Consider the following 23521-nt stretch of genomic DNA (forward strand, 5'->3'; position numbering starts at 1 on the left):
CCTCTCAAATCCGAAGCCTCTTCGACGGTTGAAATAGATTAGTGTTTCTAATATATTGTGAACAGTACCATCAATAGGTAGGTACAATAATCGCATGTGTCAAAAATAACCTTAATTCACGAACTTCGCCGGATTTCAGAGTTACATGCAAATATGTAACTCTTAAATCCGGCGAACTAGAGTTTTAATGTTTTTGGTAATGTATTGTAATTATTAAACCCTTCAAAATGAGATAACTTCCAAGAAGGCACCTTATAAGTACTATGTGAAACCAAATCCCATACTACATCCGGCATTCTCCTTTGTTACGAGGAAACTAAAATATATTTATATTGGTTCATAAGAAGAAAAAAACATGGGCGCCTGCCCCTAATAGAAATAATAAATGTTATTAGATTCAATATTTAAAATGGCAGTGCAAGTCAAATTATTATAATAGTTCATAATCTTACGGAATAATCAAATCGCGAGTACACGCCACGAAAGATGAAAAAGAGTGCCGTGCTTCTGGCTGAAAATGGAATACATTTTCAGCCTTAATATTGTGCGACAAATCTTTAAAAATAAGGATTTGGGGCTAATAAAAAATAGGGTTAAATAAAAATACCAGAAAGCTCTCGGCCTTTTACTTCTTTTAATTAAAACTAACAACTTTTGTTCAACGACTTTTGAAAATTGAGAATTAATTAATTTCATACCGAAAAAAAAAATATAATCGCTGCGAGCACGCACCATAGAGTCGTGCGCTCTTCTGCTTTTGTTACATTTCAGAGTAGTAACAAGTAGAGTAACTTTGTAAAAGATTGAATATTTCACAAAACATGGACTTTAAAAAAAAAGTTGTAGAACAAAAGTAGTTAGTTTTAATGTAACCAACTGAAGGCCGGGAGCTTTTTGGTATCTTTTATGTAACCCTGTATAGAGATTTTAGGCAGGCAGTGCTTTCTTGCATATACAAAGTGCACGCCACTGGGTACACGGCATACGAGAAATCTCACATGCGAGTTGCGTTCACTGCATGCCGGGATACAAACAATAAAATTCACCTGTATATCGGCATGTATTGTAGAAATTATCGCCTCCCAAATGCCTCTTGGCATGCTTTATAAAAAACTCGAATGTGTTTCCTATCGACCAAAGAAGTAAGCACTTAAGAAAATTGATGAAGCTAATTCTTAGCATTGCTTTATTGTTCCGATGCATATTGTTGCATAACCCCTAGTACGTTTTTTCGCTAGCTTCGAAAACGCAATTCGACGTCGAGTTGGTTTATTAATCTACAATTCTTAGACAAATTATTGTGAAATAAAAACTAGTACAAAAAGTTTTCCAAACTCTCGAAAGCCATCAGTTCGTTCCATAAATGGTATGTGGAAAAACGTAATATGGGTCATACCGACGTAACAAACACACACTTTTTTCCTACACTTACAGTTAGTGTCATGGTTTAAAAATACCACCTTTCATAAAATGTTATGCGCTACACAGCTAAACTGTAGTCAAAGTCACAATATACATAAAATACAAAACGTTGCTGTCAACCACAAGTCAATGCACAAGTCCAAAGCTCGCTTTCCAAGAAATAGCCTTCTCTAGGATGCAACCCGAAACAGAGCACTGCGATTTGTCAAGTTGCAAAAAGTTCTGCTAATCTGACAAATTTGAATGGAGTTGTTAACTCACATCACAAACTTCGTCCGAGTACAACTTCTAATAAATAAATTTATTCCCATAGATCAACACAGTATACCCTGGCCCAGTATACCATCACCCACCCTCAAATATTAATATATTTTCTCGGCTCTGAATGCATAGTTAAATATCTCCCTCAGAATTAGGCAATCAAACGCATTTTTTAAACTTTTAGTTAGTTTAAAATTTTTTAGAGATTAAAGCATTCAAGTATCAAACAAAAGAACCAACTCTTCAGCTTTCTATTACCAAACGCTAATCAAGACTGTGGCTGGAAATATATTGTTTTAAAAAGGATCTAAAAAGAATTAAGTTTTTTACGTATCCAGTATAAAACTGCGATTTGTTACGGACTACTGTACTTTTCGCTTCCATAAACGTTCGATTCAAAATCCCATTTTATTTTGACGTTTCTATATTCGCGAGCATGCAGAACTCATACTAAGTGACAATGAAAAACTCTGTCATAAATATGTGAAGATTCAGCATCGGATTGCACCGTATCGATTATTTTCATTTCTTGCTGATAGTTTATTTTGTACAATGGACGTATGCAAAGGTACACCTTGTATCCAAAATTCAATATAACAAGACATGTCGCAGCACGTCCGCGGCGACAAATTACACTATTTACATGCTTGTGGGAGTAAGGCCGCGGTCAGTCGCCCACGATGGCGATCCGCGCCTCCGCTTTGACCGCTCGTCACGCCCGTGGCCCGCTCTTCTCACCCATACGCTTTATGAGCTCTGAGATCAGCTCACTGGAACAAAACAATTCCCTCATATTCAAATTCTAAATTAACTTATTTCAAGTAGTCCTACTTGTACATGTCGATAGATCCAAGATCACGCTCACCTGTATATGAGCGGGTCCATGTTTCTTGCGAGCATGTACAGCAGCCACCAGTCGCCGACGTCGGTGCGCTGGGATATAATCACGGCGGTTTCCATGGCAATGGTGCGAGACCGCGCGTGCAAGAGGCGCGGCCGGACGGATGGGACGAAGATTATTATCAGTCTGTAATAAACCGAAAGGATTATGGAAGATTATTTTTTTAAATTTAAATGACAATGTGAGATGGTGATAACAAAAAAAAAATAACAACCGGCTAAGTTTGTTGTGGGCTTCTTTTTAGACCAGGGCGCATTTGGAACCCTCGTAGCTTTAGTTTTAATTTGACGAATTTAGTTATCGCCATCAACTCACTTCGATGTCATATTTTACATGTAATGTACGCATCAAAAGTGCCATCTATGTGCCTATTTGAATAAAGAAATATTTGACTTTGAGTTTGAAACATATATTGGCGGACCTTGGGAGTAAAAACCGACGTATGCCATCACGGAAACGGCATAACGCTCTCTTATGTCATGATGCCCCTTCTGCGCCCAATTAATATACCGTCACGGAAATACATCTGCTTGGCGTCCCATGACTACTGATAAATAATCCAGCACATTATCTCTAGTTCGAGGTTTGGTATTCGAAAACGAATGTATACGTCGAATTCAAATTAAAACACACTTCGATTACTATGGTAGGTGTTGAGATTTTGTGATACTCAACTAAAGGACCTCTTGCGAATGATTCACTTTAAACATTGTGAAATTCCAACCGCCATAGATGAAAATCTTTAAAGATATTGGAACCCTAAATATTTGCATCAGATCCTTTTAAAATAAAATCAAAAAATTGCAAAAATGGTTAGTTAAAATTGGGCAAACAAACATAAAATTAAAACTCGGTCAGGTTTAGTCGAACATTAATTACGTTTTTGACATTCGCAAACTCGTGCTAAATGTACCTTGTACGGGATTGAACAAACTGTTTTGTCTTCTAATCGCTTGCTAACTGTCCTTAATTACTGTTTAGTGTACACTGTCTGCCGAGAAACTAGCTAACGCTCATAACGACACTATCCACCTGATAAGAGGTTATGGATTATATGATATCTTAGTAACAGTGTGTCGGTTTATCTCATGCGATACGAATTCATTATTTAAGGAATTTCGATCATCCACTATGTGTAACGTGTCGTTCGATGCATGCATTATGCATAAAAGCACCCTATAATTGGGTAGGCACCCAATTATAGGTTAGGCTTAGGTTATAGGTTAGGTATCCTAACTTGCTAAATGCGAAGGTGAGTTTGTTTGTCCTTACTTTACTCACAAACTAAGTAACTAATCGACTTGATTTTTGACATAGAGTTAGTAGAAAGGACGGAGAGTGACATAGGCTACTTTTAAGCCCAGGATATGATACGGCTCCCAAGGTAATTGTAAATAACCGTATGGTTAACCGAGAATCTGTATGGTGTAATTTATAATTTCTTCAATCCTTATACTCCACACCAAACAGATTCTCGCCAATGTACCCTCTACGCACGTTTCAAAATAAAAACTCGGTCAATTTTAGTCAAACACAACGTTTTGACGTTCGGAAACTCGTACTAAGTGTGCCATGAACAGGATTGAACAAACTGTTTTGTTTTCTTATCGCTGACTAACTGTTCTTAATTACTGTTCACTGTAATCTGTCTGTGTATAAACTTACTTATAGTAATAGCGACATCATCCACCTGATAAGGGGTTATTGATATCTTAGTACGAGTAACAGCATCTTAGTACGAGTAACAGCTTTATTTATTAGTTCATCTCAACTGAACGGCATTAATTGTTCTAGGGGTTTCAGAACTCCACTGTCTTGAGCCGATTATCTCTAGTGGCTCAGTGCGAGTCATTGGATGTACCTATGTATCGGCGTGCTCTTCATATGTGCGTAAAAACACTGACTAGCCCATAATTTTTCTTATCTATCCTTACTAACATTATAAATGCGAATGTGTGTTTGTTGGTTTGCCCTTCCTTCGCAAGTCAACTTAATTTTTGGCATGAAGTTAGTTGGAAAAGAGAATAACGTAGACTTTTTATTACAGGAGAGCAATGTAATAATCGCGAACGAAGAAAGATGGCAACAGCTAGTATGTTATATGTTAAATTTTGCTTAGTTTTAAGATGGGCTTGTATGTCCACCTAGCTAAGGGATGATGATGATGATGATGATGATGATGATAAAAATGATGAAGATAATCACATTAAAACCCGGACCATAACGGCCGCCGATTAGAAATTAAGGCCGTATCGGCTGGGATCTAATACGCTTTTCATCTATGTTTCTGGTACAGACCGCTAAAGTTTGGAATGCACTGCCGGCTTCGATGTTTCCAGATTCATACAACTTGAATCAAGGCAAGAGTGAACCCAACCTAAAGGCTTACTGACGATAGTTGAACGTGACAACGTCGTAAGAAAATACTGATGGAATGGTCGCATTTTTCAAAAGAAAATTTTAATTTTATTTGTTTGATAGATATTATCGTTGCTATAAACAATTGACACCATTCACTTTTCACTGCACTTCATCCTTGCCGAAAACATGTAAATGTATTATTGTATAGAAGCTGTCCACGCGGACGCATCGCTCACTCAAGTAGGAGAGAGACAGATGTCGAACGCGGAGGCCGACTGTGCCGACTCTCTGTAGCTCGTTCCGCGCTCTCGCTTGCACTTCAAGCCTTGAATGGAACGCCTCAGAGCGAGGTAAAGCCGCATACGTCATGTTTTTTCGTGCGTGCAGCCGGCTCCATCGAATTATAAGACGTTGTCACGTCAAAAACATCAAAGCCGGTAGTCGGGATCTCCTTTTCTAAGCGCACTCCAGCCAGCGAGGTCGACAAAACGTAAGCTAAACTCACCTGTAAAGGACGAGAAGCACTAAGATGAACGCGAGTATGATGTACCAGAACCAGAGGAAGATGTACGTCTTCTCGTTGACGATGTTGAGTGGCAGAATGCAGAGGGAGTCGTGCGTCTGTATGGTGCCGGACGCTCCGTACTTGTGGAACGTGCATTTCGTGACGCGCGGGAACACGTAGATCATGGGATCGTATCTGAAAGGAAAACAATTCCCTCATTGATATTGTGTGTGTTTGTTTTTTTTTCTGAAGTTATACTTCTTTTGGCGCGTTAGGGAAAAATTATGAGGGTAAGATGCGCGCGCACACCGTCACAAAAAACCGACACCCTTAAGTTAGCTATAGTCACATAAAATACAGTCAACATTTTAGTTTTTAAAAAAAAGGTTTCACTGTGTACAATTTCAATTGATTTAATTGATTCAATTGTACAATAATCTCAAATTTTAATGTTGAGTAAAACATGCTTGTACTATATATAATGAAATAACTAGGTAATGCGTTATAGTAAAACTTTCAATTTATTAAATACCTTTTTTCTATTGTTATTGTCGTTTTTTCTACAAACGCAGAATAACGCGAATGATAAAAGTTTTGAAAAGATTTTTATCTTGTTACGCCAAAGAAGTACAACTTCTAACGCGTCTACATAAGTGCAAACACGTTTTTCTTGCGTTCTCTCCTTCGACATTGCGATCAAAGACCGTTTTAGGTCGGTTCATTGGCACGGTTTATAACATTAACTTATAACAATGTTTAAAGCTGCGGTCGGAGCAGCGTGGGTTTGTCCTTGCTATAAAAAAACCTCTCTCCTATGAGAAAGAAGGTTTGTGCCCAGCTGTGGCTTGTTAATGGGCTATCGATGATTATGATGGAACAAAAGTCATTTGAGGGGTTGAGCATTTTTTCTATAAAATTATTTCTGATGATAAATGTGTTTATTTATTTAACACAATTATTACAGCGAGGTAGCTATCATCATATCGACCCATTACCGGCCCACTACAGAGCACGGGTCTCCTCCCACAATGAGAAGAGGTTAAGGCCGTGGACCACCATGCTGGCCCAGTGCGGATTGGTGGACACCACATACCTTTGAGATCATTTTTGAGAATTCTCAGACATGCAGGTTTCCTCACGATGTTTTCCTTTACCATCGAAGCAAGTGATATTTTTAATTACTTAAAACGCACATCTATATTTATAAAAGAGAAAGTGGGTGGGTATGTTCCGTATAGGCTCCGAAACGGCTGGACATATTTCAATGAAACTTTCAGGGAATCTCCGGATTGACTTGGCGAGTAATCCTGCAAAGTTTGGTGACGATCAGAGCACACCTATTTTTAAACTGTCAAATACAGCTTTTATTTACTATGATGATATTCTATTGTTGGGTGTACATACAGTACATTGTTGGGTGTAGATAATGATCTTCACCCGCTCGAGAAGAGAATAAATACGGAGAGAAATAAATGATTCTATATATTATGAGACTTAAATTAAAAATTTAATGATGTAAGTTTATTTTTGAAATAAAATAAAGCAAAATCTAGCCCGGCGAAGCGGGCTGGGTACACTAGTAACTTATAAAAGTTAGAGGTGCGTGCTGGGATTCGAACTCGACTCCCCCCGCTTCAGAGTAAAGTCGAGCTCGTACCCGGCTATCACCGCTTTGTAAGTATACATTCGGAGGTAACTATACAACTGATTAATTGATGAATTTCTTAATGACAAGGTTGCTTGGAAGCACACCACTTAATCTGAATTGTAAAATAATGATTTTACAATTCTGTCTTGCGAGTTTTATAAGAGCAACTGTTGAGTTTCTTGTCGGCTTCTTCACGGTACAATCAGCCTTCCGAACTGTTGGTAGAGTCACTACAAACGGACAGATTTATCGTCATAAATGTGTGTTTATATTAATGCTTGCTTGAAATAAATGAATTTTGATTTACACTACAGTGAAGTATCTTGAAGTATCTTGAAAGTAATACTAGGAGCTCAGAAGTGAGGAGTAGTAAAAATACCTTTCTTCTTGCGGAACCTCGCTGTACCCCAGCACTCTAGTGCCGTAGGTGAAGAACTCGCCGTTGAAGAAGGAGTCCATCATCCACAGCTGGAGGACGATGTTGATAAGACACAGCAGCTCACAGCCCCAATACCTTAGCGCGTACAGTTTGTGCGTCTGTTAACAATAACATCATCGTATTAGTTTTCACATAAGAAATGGTCAGCTGACCAAAAAGTTATTTATAAGGTTTAGGACACAACTTTAGTAGCTTGGCCTTATTGGTAAATTAGTCCTTGACCGCCATCTCACGTGGTGATGCAGGGAAGAATTTATATTAAACCAATACCTCGAATTGGTTTCTAATCGGCATATCAACCGAACGGATGGTTTCTAATCGGTTGACAGATAGCCCGATCGAAGCAAGATCAGAGAAAATTCGAAACTTCGAACCTTTTTTTTTGGCGTGGTGGAAAAGTTTTAAAGCTTTATTGCTACCTCCGACTCTTGGACAGGACTGAGGTTATCGGGGACTCTGGGATGATTATGTCTCAAACAGTCCCGATTAATGCCACTTTTGCATTCTTACACAGTTTAGTAAAAGTCCGTTCGCTTATTTAAGGTCACCTTTGTGCCGTGCCGAATTTTACCAAAAGCGCCGTTGCGCTACCACAGGACGCCGCGCCGCCTACATCCGCAGGAGAATTTGGCATTTTATATCGAAATGCCATGCCGTAGTCAAAGGTTCTGTTGACTTTGACAGAAAATGTTTTTTAGAGCTGATGTACAGATCGTAGTCGAACGTCGCTATGCTAGGTACCAATATTTTAGTATAGATTCGTTGGATCCTTTATTATAAATAGGTACAGAACACAATGAACCCTACACTTCGCATGATGATAAATAGTTTCTATTTTAATTTCGTTTATTTACTCATATTTTAATTTAAAATTATCCTTTGTAGGTATTCGTTTTTATTATAATACCATAAGAATTAAATAGAAAAACAATGTATTCAACAAACAGTACTCACATAGAAAGCAAAATTTACAAAAACAAATAAAATAAAAGCATAAATGTAAAATGCCAAATTCTCCTGCGGGTGTACCGACACTATGAATTTTATCAGACTATATTTTCTCTTAGCATTCATTTTAATCTTAGTGTGCGGTGGGGCCCGCATGTTTGCGTTATCTGATGACAGACACACGATGTGTTCCCATTATGTGCTGAAGGTGTCATTGTTACTAGAGCGATTATCAAAGAACAGGCTTCCAATTGCGTTCTGTCGTCAAGCAAGCAAGCGTTATGAATGAATCTCTTTGAGATTTTATATAATAACGTAACAATTTCTGAATAAATGTGTTAACTACTGTTAAACGACCATAACCTCTTTGCTCGTGCTGTATCCGTTACCACTTTAGACCTTAAACGTAAACACAGCAGATGACTTGGTTGTCACTGCGTATTTTAATAAAATTTTGTACAGTTATTTCTCGTTTTAGTGAGTTCATCGTAATATTATATTACTACACAGTACAGTAATTATTACAGTATTTATACCCAAGTACCCTCTATCCAACAAGCCTTTAGATAGTATTATGGCCACAGAATTAAGAACATACAGAAACCGTGTGCATGTCTGATATTGAAGCATCAAAACCCACTTTAGTAGAGTTTCTAAAACACTTCATTCTATTTAGTAGTTAAGACTACCAGTTTACCTCTAATTTTCTAAACGTTGACCATAAAATGGGAAAAAATGGCAAAAGTTTGTGAGTGTAAAGTGAGACGTGCGAGGGGTTTTCACTGTTTTGGACACATTGCATGCAGTGCAATGTGTCCAAAACAGTGAAAACAAAAGCAATACTAGCTAAATGAGAGTTCTGTATGTTCTGGATTCTGTGAGTATGACTATTAAGAAACGTTTATCAAAAACCCTTTTATAAGTCCGACGAGATTAATCTTTCAACAAAAATATTTATATGGCGGACGAGAGAAAAAATGTGTAATTCGAAGTCATATTTATTAAACAAAAGGTAATGAATACGTAGGTGTATGGGAAGCGTTATTTGACTATATGCAAACCTCAAGGTGACGCGTTGTCTTACGACGGTATATTATGATAATTCAGCTTTGTTTTGTCTTGATGTATTCCAATGCATAATAATTAATGTTTTTAGGTTTATTTAAAAGTGTTTTGAACATTCGTTTGGTATCGCTAATTTTGCATGAAGATGCCATCGGTCGATGAAGCGGTGATACCCCAGTAGGTAGGAGCTCGACTTCACTTTTGGGGGGCCGAGTTCGAATCCCAACACGAACCTCTAACTTTTCTAAGTTATGCGCGTTAAGTAATTAAAGTATCACTGGCTTCAACGTTGAAGGAAAACAGTGAGGAAACCTGCATGCCTGAGAGTTCTACATAATGTTTTTAAAGGTGTGTGGAGTCCACCAATCCGCACTGGGCCAGCGTGGTGGACTACCGCCTTAACCCTGTGTTCTCACTGTGGGAGGAGACCCGTGCCCACTAGTGGGCCGGTAACGGTTTGATATGATGATGATTTCATCGGTCCTTCTTCTTAGTCGTTAGTCTTAACGGACGTCTCGTTGTCGTTATCTGGGTATTGTGGCTTGCTTTACAATCTGTCGCAACTCTTACCTAACGATTGCCTTTCTTGCGCATTCATGTAAAGGAGCTTCGATTAAGACAGACTTGGTTCGTCCATCTCATCGGTGATCTATCGCGTCCAACGTGTCATCGGTTAGCAACTGTCAGATCAGTTACTGAATACGTGGGCTGATGCCTGATGGTAACTTAAAGCCCACAGCACGGCTAGCATGGGTAGGAGACAATTATCTCCCCGGGTAAAGGTAAAAAAATGATCTTCTCCCACAGCTTTATCAACTCTGTCTCTGTCTTGAATTTGCTCGCTTTTAAATGCTACAGAACAACTGTGACATTTTCAGTAGTTCTTTGACCTCGTTCAAAAACATGTCAAACATGTACTTACATAGCTTAAATTTATTTACTTATTTTCAATTTTACTTTTTTATCATACCTTTTCGTTGTTTCAGGTATAAATATAATAAATGGAAAAGTGCTTGTTTGTTTGTCCTACCTTCACTCCTTAACTAGGAAACCAAACGACTAGATTTTTAGCACAGAGTTAGTTTACACGACAGAGAGTAACTTAAGCTGATTTTCATTCCAGGAAAACTAACGGTCCCACAGGAATTGTAAAAAGTCGTAATAAACGCGTACAAACAACGTGGGCAACACCTGCTTTGGAAGATACAAAAAAAAAATCCCTGTCAGGAATCGAACCCAAGACTTCTGACTTCAGTGCCAAACCACTGCACCGGAGGTCTAACCTACATATTACACTCGTAATGAAAGCTGTATTCTTGTATTTGTAATGGCACTGGTACTTTCTAGAAACCCGCCATGTACATTAAAATCCCTGCTTCCATTAAACCGAGAGAACACTCGTGAATAAAACATTAAGCTCCCGACTCACTTGAGCAAATGTAAAAGTCGTGAAGTTAAGGGTAGAAACATACTTGCAACACGACGCAGATCGCAGTCGGTTCGGATGCCCTAACTTAATTAACTATGATTTTTAGCGGGTGAGAGGCTTCGGCCCTGGCTAGTTACACGCTACAGTATCCAAAGTTTGATTTGCAGAGATCGCTACTAAGCTATCACTAACTAACCAAGCTGGCCCACTTGACGTTAAGTTGAAAACCACCGCCTATAAACAGATGATAAACGACTTAGACACTGGGAGGTATCTTTGCATCGTTTGAGTCCATGTAGGATTGAAGTGTATCTATGGATACACTTCAATCCGTATGAAGTATCCGATCATATGCATCCGTATTTATATCAAAATACCCACCAACTCAATGTCATGAACATGTGTTGTTAATCAAATATAATTTTAATTGTTTCTTGAAAACTATCTATTAACTGTTTAATAAAATATCTGGCAAATATGAATTTATAGTTATCAAAAGGTTGTATATTTACCAACTTTATAAAATTACTGTAACACAGATCAATTTTTCACAGGGCTAGCAAGCGTAGGAGTTAGGCTTTACACAGGTGTAATTACAATATTAGTTGAGATTAGCATTATGAGATTTAGCGTTCCGGTACGATGTCGAGTAGAGACTGATTAAGGGTATAGGTTACGGGTATGGTATAGGGTAATAATACAACTAATACAACTGCCACACCCCTAACAGTTCAGTCCATTACCATGTTAGACCGCATCATCAATTACCAGCTTATCAATGACTAACTCGTAGTGTACAAAAAATAGTGTGAGATGTTTTCCTTCACCGTTGAAGCTAGTGATAATTTATTTGCTTAAAACCCACATAAATAAATAAATAAGAAAAGTTAAACTGGGTTATCTACCACTGTCACTGGGCTATCACCGCTTCACACTGGGCTGTCACCGCTTGGATAAAAAGTGAATTCATTTCAGATTTGGTTGAAATATCAAAGTTGTCAAAAACGATACCGCTTGTCACAACGATAATGGTTGTAAAGAGCGCAGACTAAAAAAACAACTCTATAGGTTAAAAAGGACCCCAACCACACCTCTATTCTTGTTTTTGATGTTCAGGGCAGGCGAGAGGCAGATGCCAGTGTCCTTTTGTAGCGACGCTCGCACCTGGCACTTTTTGCTTCACCCCTGCAGTATGCACCGATTTATAGATGGACGTCCGGTACAGTAGTGAACATTAGTTTTAGTTACTCATTTAATTCATGGATTAAAATTATAAATGCTTAAAAGCAGGAGAATATGTATGGTGTATATAATTTCAAACTCTATTCTCCATACCAAACAGATCTTCGGCAATGTACCCTATACACACGTTTCGCTCCAAAACCGGAGCGTCCTCAGAAGATCTTGACTGTACAATGCATAATGATCAAGTATCCAATATTTCATTTCAATTCAAAGTACTCAAAAGCCATCTTTATAGATTTGTTTTTTTGTTTTTCTTTAGTGATTTAGAAAGTTTAGCTAACTGCTTTTTTTAAACAGTTAGCTTAGTTTTGCTGGCTTAGTTCAAAACGCACATAACTTAGAAAAGTGAGAGGTGCGAGGACTCAAACTCGGGCCCGAAAGTGAAGTCGAAGGCCTTACCATTGAACTATCACTATATATACTGTGACAAACGTGGCAAGGAGTTAGAAAACTCCAATTTCATATTTTCGAACCGCGGAGTATTGCAAAAAGAGCGTTGGGAATGTAAGACAATATGATATCCTTCTCATAATAATAAAAAATATGAGACGGATATCATATGACGCGGGATGGCGGACTTATACTGTAATGATAATAACCGGAAAGACGGCATGGTGTTCTCCGAAGGACGGGACAGCCCTTATTCCCAAACTCCGGGCTGGTACCTAATAAATATACATGGACAGAAAAACTTTTTATTTTAATAACGACCCGTGAATCGACCCAGGATTTCGTAATCCGGTGTCGAACATTCTAACCACTAGGCTATCGTTTTTATAAATGTAATATAATTTTGGGAAATCAAGTGCCTAAATTCGTCAGTAATTAATTCTCTAATGATATAAATCAATAGAGTTTTTTATGAGATACTTTTTATATCGGAAAAATGCAAGCAAGCGCTAACGCGAGCGCGAGCGTAAACGTAAGCTAATATTCCTATAGGAACTTTTCTTCTTTGGGTCTACTACCCCATGCAACTCTCCGGCCCATAAACTATCTCTATGCGAAAAATCACATCAATCAGCTGCTCTCTTGCTGCGTTATTGATGGACAAAAAAACACACTTTCGCATTTATAACATTAAAGTATGGAACTTATTTCACGCATTATCTAGTTAAACAAAACTTGTAGAATGGTCGAGAGCTTTTTGTTTTTTTTTTTATTTAACCCTGTAGGTAGGGATTTCCACCCTCCTTGATCTCGTACCTACAAGTCAAAGTGCAAGCGAAGAACGTAAGCAGGCCACATGTTTACTGACTGTTGCGTGCTGACACCAATCGAACCTGCAATCATCTTTGCATGCCATTTAGAGTTAAGACCTAAAACTATGAAATTATGGATTCGCACAACCTGCTATAGGGCTATTGTTTCACGCATCCTTAAACTTTGTTGGAACTTCAACTATAATTTGCAGTACCTACTAATTATTGCTCTAATCAGGTTGCTTCTTATTGTAAATAAATATACTAAGACAATACTAATATTGCCATCTAGCCTCTTTTAAAGCGTACTTTTACACACTAAATTAAAATTCAAAATTCAAATTTCATTTATTTCAAGTAGGCCTAATAGAAACGTCAAGTATTTGTTTGTAGAGACTCTACTACCGGTTCGGAAGGCAGACTACCGAGAAGAAGCCGGCGAGAAACTCCGCATTTACTCTTTTCCAACATCATTTTACAATTTAACAATCATTATTCTATCTTGTGTGAGATGAAAGCGGAGCGGCTTGGTCTCAGGCAACCTTGTCATTTTGAAATTAATCAATAGTACAGTAACCGATGTGTTAAATGTGTTTATATACATTCTTTAAACTTATGTAACGGCATATCTAATATTAGCTTTGGTATCATGTTATAAAAGCATATACTCAGCCCTACAAAGGTTTTCTGCTCTTTCTTAATATGCTTTCTATGATATGCTTACGACTTAACTACATTCGTAAACTTAAACGCCTTGGTCAAAAAGAAGCCCACAAACTTAGCCGGATGTTCCTTTTACCAACTCACATTGTCACTTAAAAGTGACGATTACGACGATATATTAACAAGACGGCCGGTTGGCGCAGTTTGCAGCGACCCTCCTTTCTGAGCCCAAGTGTGTGGGTTCGATTCCCACAAATGGAATGTTTGTGTGATGAGCATGAATGTTTTATCTGTATGTTGAATTATTTATGTTTATAATTCATAAAGTGTCGCAAGTCTTTCGTCTGCAACTTCGAGATCTGTCTATTAATACGCCGATATTCAGACGCATCTTTTGAAGACTGTAGTCTCATTTCTTGTCTCTTCTCCATAAGCCCGAGTGTATGGGCTGAGAACTTTTTGGTTCTATGTTTACGGTGGGTCTTAAAGAACTTGGACCCAACCGTATGGACAGTTTCCACAAGCCTGTTGTTAAGATCGTCCACAGAATCGCAGTCCAGGCAATCAAACCGGTTTTGCAGCTCCAGTTGAAAGCTCTCGGGGTTTTGGATATGAGCACGAGTAGGCCGGAGCGTAGACTTTACCAGTCTGACCCTTTCCAGCTTTACATTTATATTCAATGTGCCTCTTACCATACGGTGATCGCTCCCGGTTTTCACCCTGTTGATCACAGAGACATCATTGAATATATGCCGTTTGGTCGACATGATAAAGTCGATCTCATTTCTCGTCGAACCATCGGGGCTCAGCCAGGTCCATTTCCTGTGCGGCCGCTTTTCGAAAAAGGAGTTCATCATAAAGAGGCCCTCCTTCTCCATAAAGTCGGCCAGCATTTGGCCCCGTTCGTTCCGTTGCCCATATCCAAATTGCCCCACTCTCAGCTCTGCACCGCTTCGCTTGCCCAGCCTCGCGTTGAAATCCCCCATCACAACACTGTAGTAGGTTTTCGAGGCATGTATGGCTTTCGAAATATCCTCATACAATGCCTCTACTTCCTCGTCGGAGTGCGCAGTTGTGGGTGCGTAGACCTGTATAACCTTCAGGGAATACCGTTTGGTTATTCTGAGTACAAGGTACGCTACCCTGCTCGACACGCTTTCGACTCGAACAATGTTGTTGACAAGGGATTTGTGGACGATGAATCCGACACCACCTTGGGACTGTTGTTCGCCCTCCCGGTAGTAGAACAAGTTGCCGGATTTTAGGATTATCGTATCCTCCCCCTCTCTACGGATTTCAGATAAACCCATGATACTCCAGCGCAACTTGCTCACTGCTTCTTCCAGCTCGACTAACTTCTCATCGGTCCTCAACGTGCGTGCGTTATACGTTGCCAGGTCCAGTCGTCGGGTTTGGCAGCGGAATCTCTTCCGGAGATTCTTGACACCCCTTGCCCCGCCGTTACCATAACCGCTGCCAGAGCCAGGAATAGCGGGGCTGCCGGGGACTAGGGGCTGTGGCTTTCTTTTCTCCATTCATACAAAGATTTGCCCGGTAATGACCACGCTGGGCAGGCGGGTTGGTCATCGCAGGGCTAGACTGATCGCACCGGCGTCGCTGCTGCCCGACACCGGTCTGTGCCATTTATTCAGTCTAGCCAATTTGAAGTAGTTATACCGCCACTTGTCGGTCGCCAGAGCCTCGTCGGTTAGACGGCAGGGTGCACCACGTGCAGGTGAGGTTGGCATTTTGGGAGGCTGACTGGTACTAGCCTCCCCCTTACACCCCTGAGAAAATTAAAGTCGCCATTGAGCGCAACAAAGGCTCGAAAGTGTTCGCAAGAGATCTGTCTATCGGACAGAGCCTGTTGACTCGCCTGAAGACTGACAATGGTAGTCTCATATCTTCTAAACCAGAGATCCTGAGTGAGGTTGAGAAATTCTATGGACAGTTATACACCTCAACACAAAAGCCTGTTGAAAGTTTGGCTAAAGACCCTAGAGCCAAATTGACCCGACACTTCACTGAAGATATCCCGGACGTCAGCCTTTACGAGATTAGTATGGCTCTCAAACAACTTAAGAACAACAAGGCACCGGGTGATGACGGAATCACAGCAGAACTCCTGAAAGCGGGTGGAAAACCGATACTTAAAGTCCTTCAGCGGTTGTTCAATTCCGTCATTCATCAAGGCACAACGCCAGAGGCATGGCACAGGAGCGTGGTTGTTCTGTTCTTCAAAAAAGGTGATAATACCTTGCTGAAGAACTACAGACCTATCTCGCTGTTGAGCCATGTCTACAAGTTGTTCTCAAGAGTCATTACGAATCGTCTCGCGAATAGGTTCGACGACTTCCAGCCTCCTGAACAAGCCGGTTTCCGAAAGGGCTTCAGTACCATAGACCACATACATACGCTGCGGCAGGTTATACAGAAGACTCAAGAGTATAACCGGCCACTTTGCTTAGCGTTTGTGGACTATGAGAAAGCCTTTGATTCGGTGGAAACCTGGGCTGTGTTAAGGTCACTGCAGAGATGCCGAATTGACTACCGGTACATCGAAGTTTTGAAGTGTTTGTACAAAAACGCCACTATGTCAGTCCGTATACAGGACCAGACTACGAAACCGATCCAACTGCAGCGAGGAGTGCGACAGGGAGATGTTATCTCCCCGAAGCTGTTTACCGCTGCGTTGGAGGACGTTTTTAAGCTTCTGGATTGGAACGGGCTTGGCATCAACATTAACGGCGAGTACATCACTCAACTTCGGTTTGCCGACGATGTAGTCATAATGGCAGAGACTCTGGAAGACCTTAATGCGATGCTCAATGACCTCAGCAGAGTTTCTCAACAGGTGGGCCTTCGTATGAACATGAGCAAGACGAAAATTATGTCTAACGCTCATGTTGCGCTCCACCCAATAATTGTTGGGAACTCTGCACTCGAAATTGTAGACGAGTATATATACCTAGGACACACGATCCAGTTAGGTAGGTCCAATTTCGAGAAAGAGGTAAACCGCCGAATCCAACTCGGATGGGCAGCGTTCGGGAAACTTCGTGACATCTTCTCGTCCAAAATCCCCCAGTGCCTGAAGACTAAAGTCTTCGAACAGTGCGTGTTGCCAGTGATGACTTACGGATCAGAGACATGGTCGCTAACTATGGGCCTCATAAGAAGGCTCAGAGTCACTCAGCGGGCGATGGAGAGAGCTATGTTAGGAGTATCTCTACGTGATCAAATCAGAAATGAGGAGATCCGTAGAAGAACTAGAGTTACCGACATAGCTCAGCGAGTTGCGAAGCTGAAGTGGCAATGGGCGGGGCACATAGCTCGGAGAACCGATGGACGTTGGGGTCTTAAGGTGCTGGAATGGCGACCCCGCACCGGTAAACGCAGCGTAGGTCGGCCCCAAACGAGGTGGACAGATGACATCAGGCGAGTAGCTGGGAGCCGTTGGAGGCAAGCGGCCCAGGACCGTGCATTGTGGAACTCCCTACAAAAGACCTATGTCCAGCAGTGGACGTCAATTGGTTGAGATGATGATGATGATAATTCATAAAAAATTTGCATCGATCATCTTAGTACCCACAACACAAGCTACGCTTAAAAAGAGGCTAGATGGCAATATTAGTATTGTCTTAGTATATTTATTTACTATAAGAAGCAACCTGATTAGAGCAATAATTAGCAAGTCAAAGTCATATATGTGTTTGAATAAAGAAATATTCGACTTCGACTTTGAATGGGCAATTGACTAACATTCGGATCTACCAACATTAAGTAACATAAAGATCCATTTATTACATGTAGGTCTTATCAGTTTCTAGAAACTACCACCACTGGTCCGCAAGGCAGAAAAGAAAAGTCAGCATTTACTGTAAATATCAAAATATCAAGATTTTAGAAATGCATAAGAATTTTTAATTTTTTCTTAGGGCGTGGTTGCCGATGTTATTGCAGGCACTTGAAGCTTATCACGTACCTTCGCCTCGGATTGATGGACACAGGTCAGCACGTGGCAGAGTGTGCGCACTCTGCTAAATATTGCTTTGTTTATAGGCAATGGTTTCCCACTTACCAACAGCTTTACCATATGCTAGGTCCGTCAATTATTACTTTAAAAGAAAGTCAAATTTAAGTCTTAATTACAACTTACAATAGCCTTGACAATAGTCTTGACAATAGCTTAGTACAGCGAACAAGCTCCCTCGCCCCAAGTTCACCCTCTTCAAGTGATACTTCAGGCCCTTCCTATGAACAATCAAAAGATTGGGGCTGCGTGAGTACCTTGTGGGACACCCACGCTTTTTGCTTATCGCGTTGTAGCCATTATGCCCGCATCGTTTAAGAGTGCCCAATTTAGTTGACTGTTATAACGCTACTTGTGTACTAGGTAGGTACTTTAAGATTCTTTGATCCTTCACAGACTTATGTGAATAGAAAAGATGAAATGCTTCGAGGAAAGCTCGTAGGTACTTGTCGAAAGTAGTTTTGTATTTTATAAAGACTTCAATTGAAGGAGGTTGTCAATTTGGTTGTTTTTTTGTTACGAATTACCTCAGAAAAGTGATTTTGATTTTTTTTCCTTTTTAAAAAATATTTTAGACTCGTTGCCCGCGTCCTTTGGCCTCGTTTTTTTTCAGTTGTGTCTTAATTCCGTGGAAACAAATAGTTTTCCTGCCTATGTTACTCACCGTCCTTTCAACTAAGTCTATACCAAAAATCAAGTCTATCGGTTGCTTATTTAAGGCGTAACAAACAAAAAGCACACTTTTGCATTTATAATATTAGCATGGATTTAAAGGGTATTATACTTTAAGATTGATCCAACAGACATTTCAACAAAATCGGTTCAGTAGTTTAGTCTTAAAATGAAAATAACTGCAAAAATATGTAATTCAAGTAAACGAAATTGCGGATTCTTTATTTGTACCTATGGATGGAAAGATTGCATTACTTAGAATTAAAAAATTGTGCCCAGCGACACTATTATTTTGCCTATTTCGCAGACGATTAAGATAGAATAATAAGAAAAGTACACGTAGACTGAACTTTCACCAAAATTTAAAGAAAAAAATTTTGTCGGAATAGTTTTAGCAAAACATCTAAAGAAATGTTGATGTAAACTACCAAAGTTGTTAGGCAAAAACCTAACTTTACAATTCGAATAACAGATTTCCAAACTTTTTGCGAAACTCAATTTCAGAGTCCAGATATATCAAGCGTGCAACAGCGAAATGTTTTTGCTGGGTGTGCCGTTTTTGCATTGGTTTACTCTTATTTCTATTCAACAACTATCTCTCCTTACTATCTTTGTCGTATTATGTAGTGACAGCAGAGTAGAATACAGTTGTCACTACCCCATTTCTTCCCGCGGGTGTCGTACGAGGCGACTAAGGGAATATAACGGAGAACGGGTGGCTGCGTCCTTTGTGCTACTAGTAACATCTACGTGGTACCTAGACCTGGCCAAAGCCTCCCACCAGACAAAAAAATCGCTACGGCATTCAGGTTATACAGCCTAAAAATTACGAGAGATCTTTATCTGGTGGCACAGATTCACCCACTTATTACAGCTTTCAAAGAATATTCACGACTATGTCGGTAGCAATAATGGTGAAAATTGTATTACAACGCAAAAAAAGTAGTCAATTCAGAAACAGTTGGTTCGCGGAATAAGACAAGCGTCAATTTACACACGGATGATAATAAGGTAGGTACGGGTTTTTTCAAATGAAAGCTGATGGTGCTTACTACACGCAAATTTTTTGGGAGTCCTTAAGCCTAGATTTTAATGGATATTATTATTTATATTATTATTATTATTTATTATTATAGGAGGAAATATCAGAAATGAAGTCTCCGGTTCGATAAAAAGAAAAAATGATTTATTTTAAGGCACTGATGGTGGTTATGACTTAGGAGTAAGTTACATTGATAATAAACAAGTAGGACTAAGAAGAATAGATGAAATATTATTACAACATTATAGAAATCAGAGAGTTAATATTAACCAATCATATGATTGGTCATGACGAATTTAACACGAATATGATTGGCGAAAAGTAGAGGAAAAGAGAGGAAAAAAGTGGACTCAGACTGAATTCCGTGTGGCAAAACAAACGAAAGGTTAGGGGTGGGGACTTAAAAAGAAGTGAAAGAGAGGGTCATGGATACAGAAATTTAGAAAGATCTACACCGAAAAGAACTTGGCTCTGAAGTTAAAGAAGAAGATAATGAAAATCAGGACCCTGCTGTGCACCAAGCATCATTCTCCAGAGGTCTTCATTAATTATCACTCATTATTATCTGAGAAAGCAACAACTTTTAAATCATACATAACTATACCTTGACCATTAACTGAACAATTATTGCCCTTTATATTAGCGTAACACAATCCCAATATGGACACAATCGCATCGGCTTACCTCTCATTCAAAACATAGATTGGAGGTCAGCACCGTGTATAAATTGAACGTCTCTTCATTCCGCGAATCAAATTCAACTGAACTAACAGCATGTCGCTTGCGATCAGGCAAATGGCGTACTGGCCTGACCCTATTCAAAAGTTATAACATTAAAAATAGCTATAACAAACTAGTAGTTAGACTTGGAGTATGGAAAAGATCTGTCCAAAACTTTAATTGTCACCGAGTTCGAATTCCAGCACGCACCTAAAACTTTTGTAAGCAATTAAAATATCACTTGCTTCAACGAAGGAAAACATCGTTAGAAAACCTGCATGTCTTAGAGATCTCCATAATGTTCTCAAAGGTGTAGAGTCCTCCAATGCGCTCTAGGCCAGCGTAGTGGACTACGGCCTGAACCATCTCATTCTCATCTCGGGAGGAGACCCGTGCCCTGTAGTCGGTCGGTAACGGATTGATATGATGTTGATGATGAGATTATTTGGACAAATGTCTGCGCAAACCCTATAGGACGAATTCAAGGGAGCGAATAGATATTTGGAAACGAAGAAAGATTTTTGCATTCGTTTCATAAGTTTGTAAGTGTATATCTAGTTGAGTAGTTAGAATGTTTGTCAGTGTCTGGTTGTTTAGCTGCATATTATAAGTATTTATGTGTATTATATTCATAAAAACATTCATCAGCTATCTTAGCACTCATAACACAAGCTACGCTTACTTTGGGGCTAGATGGCGATGTGTGTATTGTCGTAGTTTATTTATGTTTCCTTAGTTTCCAACCACCTGGTCATTTGCGTTATCCTACAACACATCCTATGACTTCGCAATCCATAAGTTCCCTAAATAATATAAGCTGATCGTAATCATTCGTAAAGAGTATAAGGAAATGATGGACACAACTCATTAAATCAATTCCACGGCGTGCATTGACTCACGGCGACACTTGAGTACCGTTACTGAGACAAAAAGTAGCCACGACTAGCCTCTGTAGCGTGTAGGTTTAGCACGTCACAATATACTCACATGGCGATGATTACGTCCATAATGTTCATACAAATGTAGTATAGTAAAGGATAAATAATCGATTTATTTAAAAACAAACTCGGTCGATTGGCGCAGTGGGCAGCGACCCTTGCTTTCCGAGTCTAAGGCCGTGGGTTTGATTCCCACAACTGGAAAATTGTTGTGTGATGAACATGACACGTTCAGTGTCTGGTGTATATAAGAAGGGTTTATGTACATTATTCATTTAAAAATATTCATCAGTATTTTTAGTACCCATTACATAAGCTACGCTTACTTTGGGGCTAGATTGCGCTGTGTAATAATGTAGTATACTATTTATAAATATAAATTAGTAGGCGAGAAAGAGGCGATCTCATTGAAACTTATAAAACATTAAATAAGTATTACAACATTACATTCCAAATTTTGAGGAAATATTTTCAAAAAAGAGTAACCCCAGATTAAGGGGCTATGGTCACAAACTTGAATATCAGCAGGCATCGTCTTATCCTTCCAAGCACTTTATCAGCAATAGAGTTATACAAATGTGGAATGCCTTGCCTGAAGATGTAGTGACCGCAGAATCACTGAATCAGTTTAAGAATAGACTGGATAAACATCAAAGAGACAAAGAGCGTAAGAAATGATATAGACGCATCAGCGAAAGCTGCTTAGTCTATTATATAATAATAATAATAATAAGCCTTATTTTCTCTAAAGGCTTTGGATGTGGCTAGTTACCGTCGAAGACGTGCCGCTAAACGATTTGCTCGGCCCCCAACAAGGTGGACAGTCAACATCCAGCGAGTCGCTGGGAGCCGCTCGAAAAAAGCGGCACAGGACCGCGGATTTTGAACAACCTACAAAAAACCTATGCCCAGCAGTGTTCGTCAATCGGTTGAACTTATGATGATGGCGACAGAAAATTTCAATTTTATTTATTTTTATCAGAAGTTTATAGAAATAACAAGACCCACTTTCAGCATCATCCTGGACACAGATTGCCATCGTAGGATCAAGGATCAATTGTAGGAGAGGGTTAATGAGAGGTATATTAAAAAAAAAAAGAAATTTAGGGCATAGATCCAGGACGGACCAGGACCAGAGGAGATTTCAATAGCAGAATGGAACATCAAAGTCCACTTTAAACCAAAAGGAACGTGAGAAATACTAACTAAGGTAAACATCAATTGAGACGCAGGGTAAAACAATTAACATAAAACAAATCATCGGCGATACAAATACATGTAAACACGTGGCCACTTGAATGAACTACAGTCTACACGCTCGAGTAAGCACGTACGGCGGCGGAGAACACGCATGTCTGAAGAGAATAGCAAAATATGAATGATAAAGTATGCGAACTTTATGTCCCTATTGTGTTTAAAACCCAAGATAATGACATTGTTAAAACTAATAATACACTTGACAACAGGACTATGTGATGTATGTGATTCGTTGGACAAAAATGATTTCTTACAAAAATAAAAACCAACTCAGAAAACTAATAAGGAAGAAATAAATATTTTCTACAACATTTTTAAATCTGTGCCAAGTTATATAGTATAACTTGGCACAGTTATATAGTCTTATACAGTAGCATGGAAAGTACCATTGATTTAAAATTTTATAATTGTTACTAAACTATTGCACTTATTCGGCACAAATTTCGATTGTGCGTTAAGAATTTTCAACCTCCATCTCGAAAAATGTTTATTTGTTCTTTACCAAATTGTCGACATTTAAATGGTCCAACTAATTTAACTATACTTATAGAAATTGTCGTTGATCCAAATCGCTAAAACTTTGGTTAAAAATTAAACCTAAAACCTTTTTATTTCCAACATCAAAGACAAAAACCGACAAAGCACTAGACAAAGCTAATATTACCCGAACAATATTCTCTTGTAATATTGTTCCGGCATAAAAACTATGCTAAGGCAACCAGTGTACGCCATATCCCTAGTACGTTTCGCACTTACATTACGTATTGGAG

At 39.3% G+C, this 23521-nt stretch overlaps 1 protein-coding gene across 2 annotated transcripts in view; it reads right to left on the reverse strand.

Annotated features, from left to right (window-relative positions):
- Positions 1–605: 605 nt before the first annotated feature.
- The window catches only part of LOC120623298 (innexin inx1), a 71228-nt gene continuing 48312 nt past the window's right edge, over positions 606–23521 (reverse strand). Inside the window, exons 5-8 of one of the 2 annotated variants that reach the window (XM_039889247.1) lie at positions 7478–7635; positions 5451–5645; positions 2549–2710; positions 606–2453 (exon numbers count right to left, since the gene is read on the reverse strand). In XM_039889247.1, coding sequence (XP_039745181.1) covers positions 2396–2453; positions 2549–2710; positions 5451–5645; positions 7478–7635 — 573 coding nt within the window. In that variant the 3' untranslated portion in view covers positions 606–2395. Of the gene's footprint in view, positions 2454–2544; positions 2711–5450; positions 5646–7477; positions 7636–23521 lie in introns of those variants that run through there. The other variant, XM_039889248.1, reaches the window with a different exon arrangement.

Source organism: Pararge aegeria, chromosome 4, assembly GCF_905163445.1.
Source record: "Pararge aegeria chromosome 4, ilParAegt1.1, whole genome shotgun sequence".
Taxonomy (NCBI): domain Eukaryota; kingdom Metazoa; phylum Arthropoda; class Insecta; order Lepidoptera; family Nymphalidae; genus Pararge; species Pararge aegeria.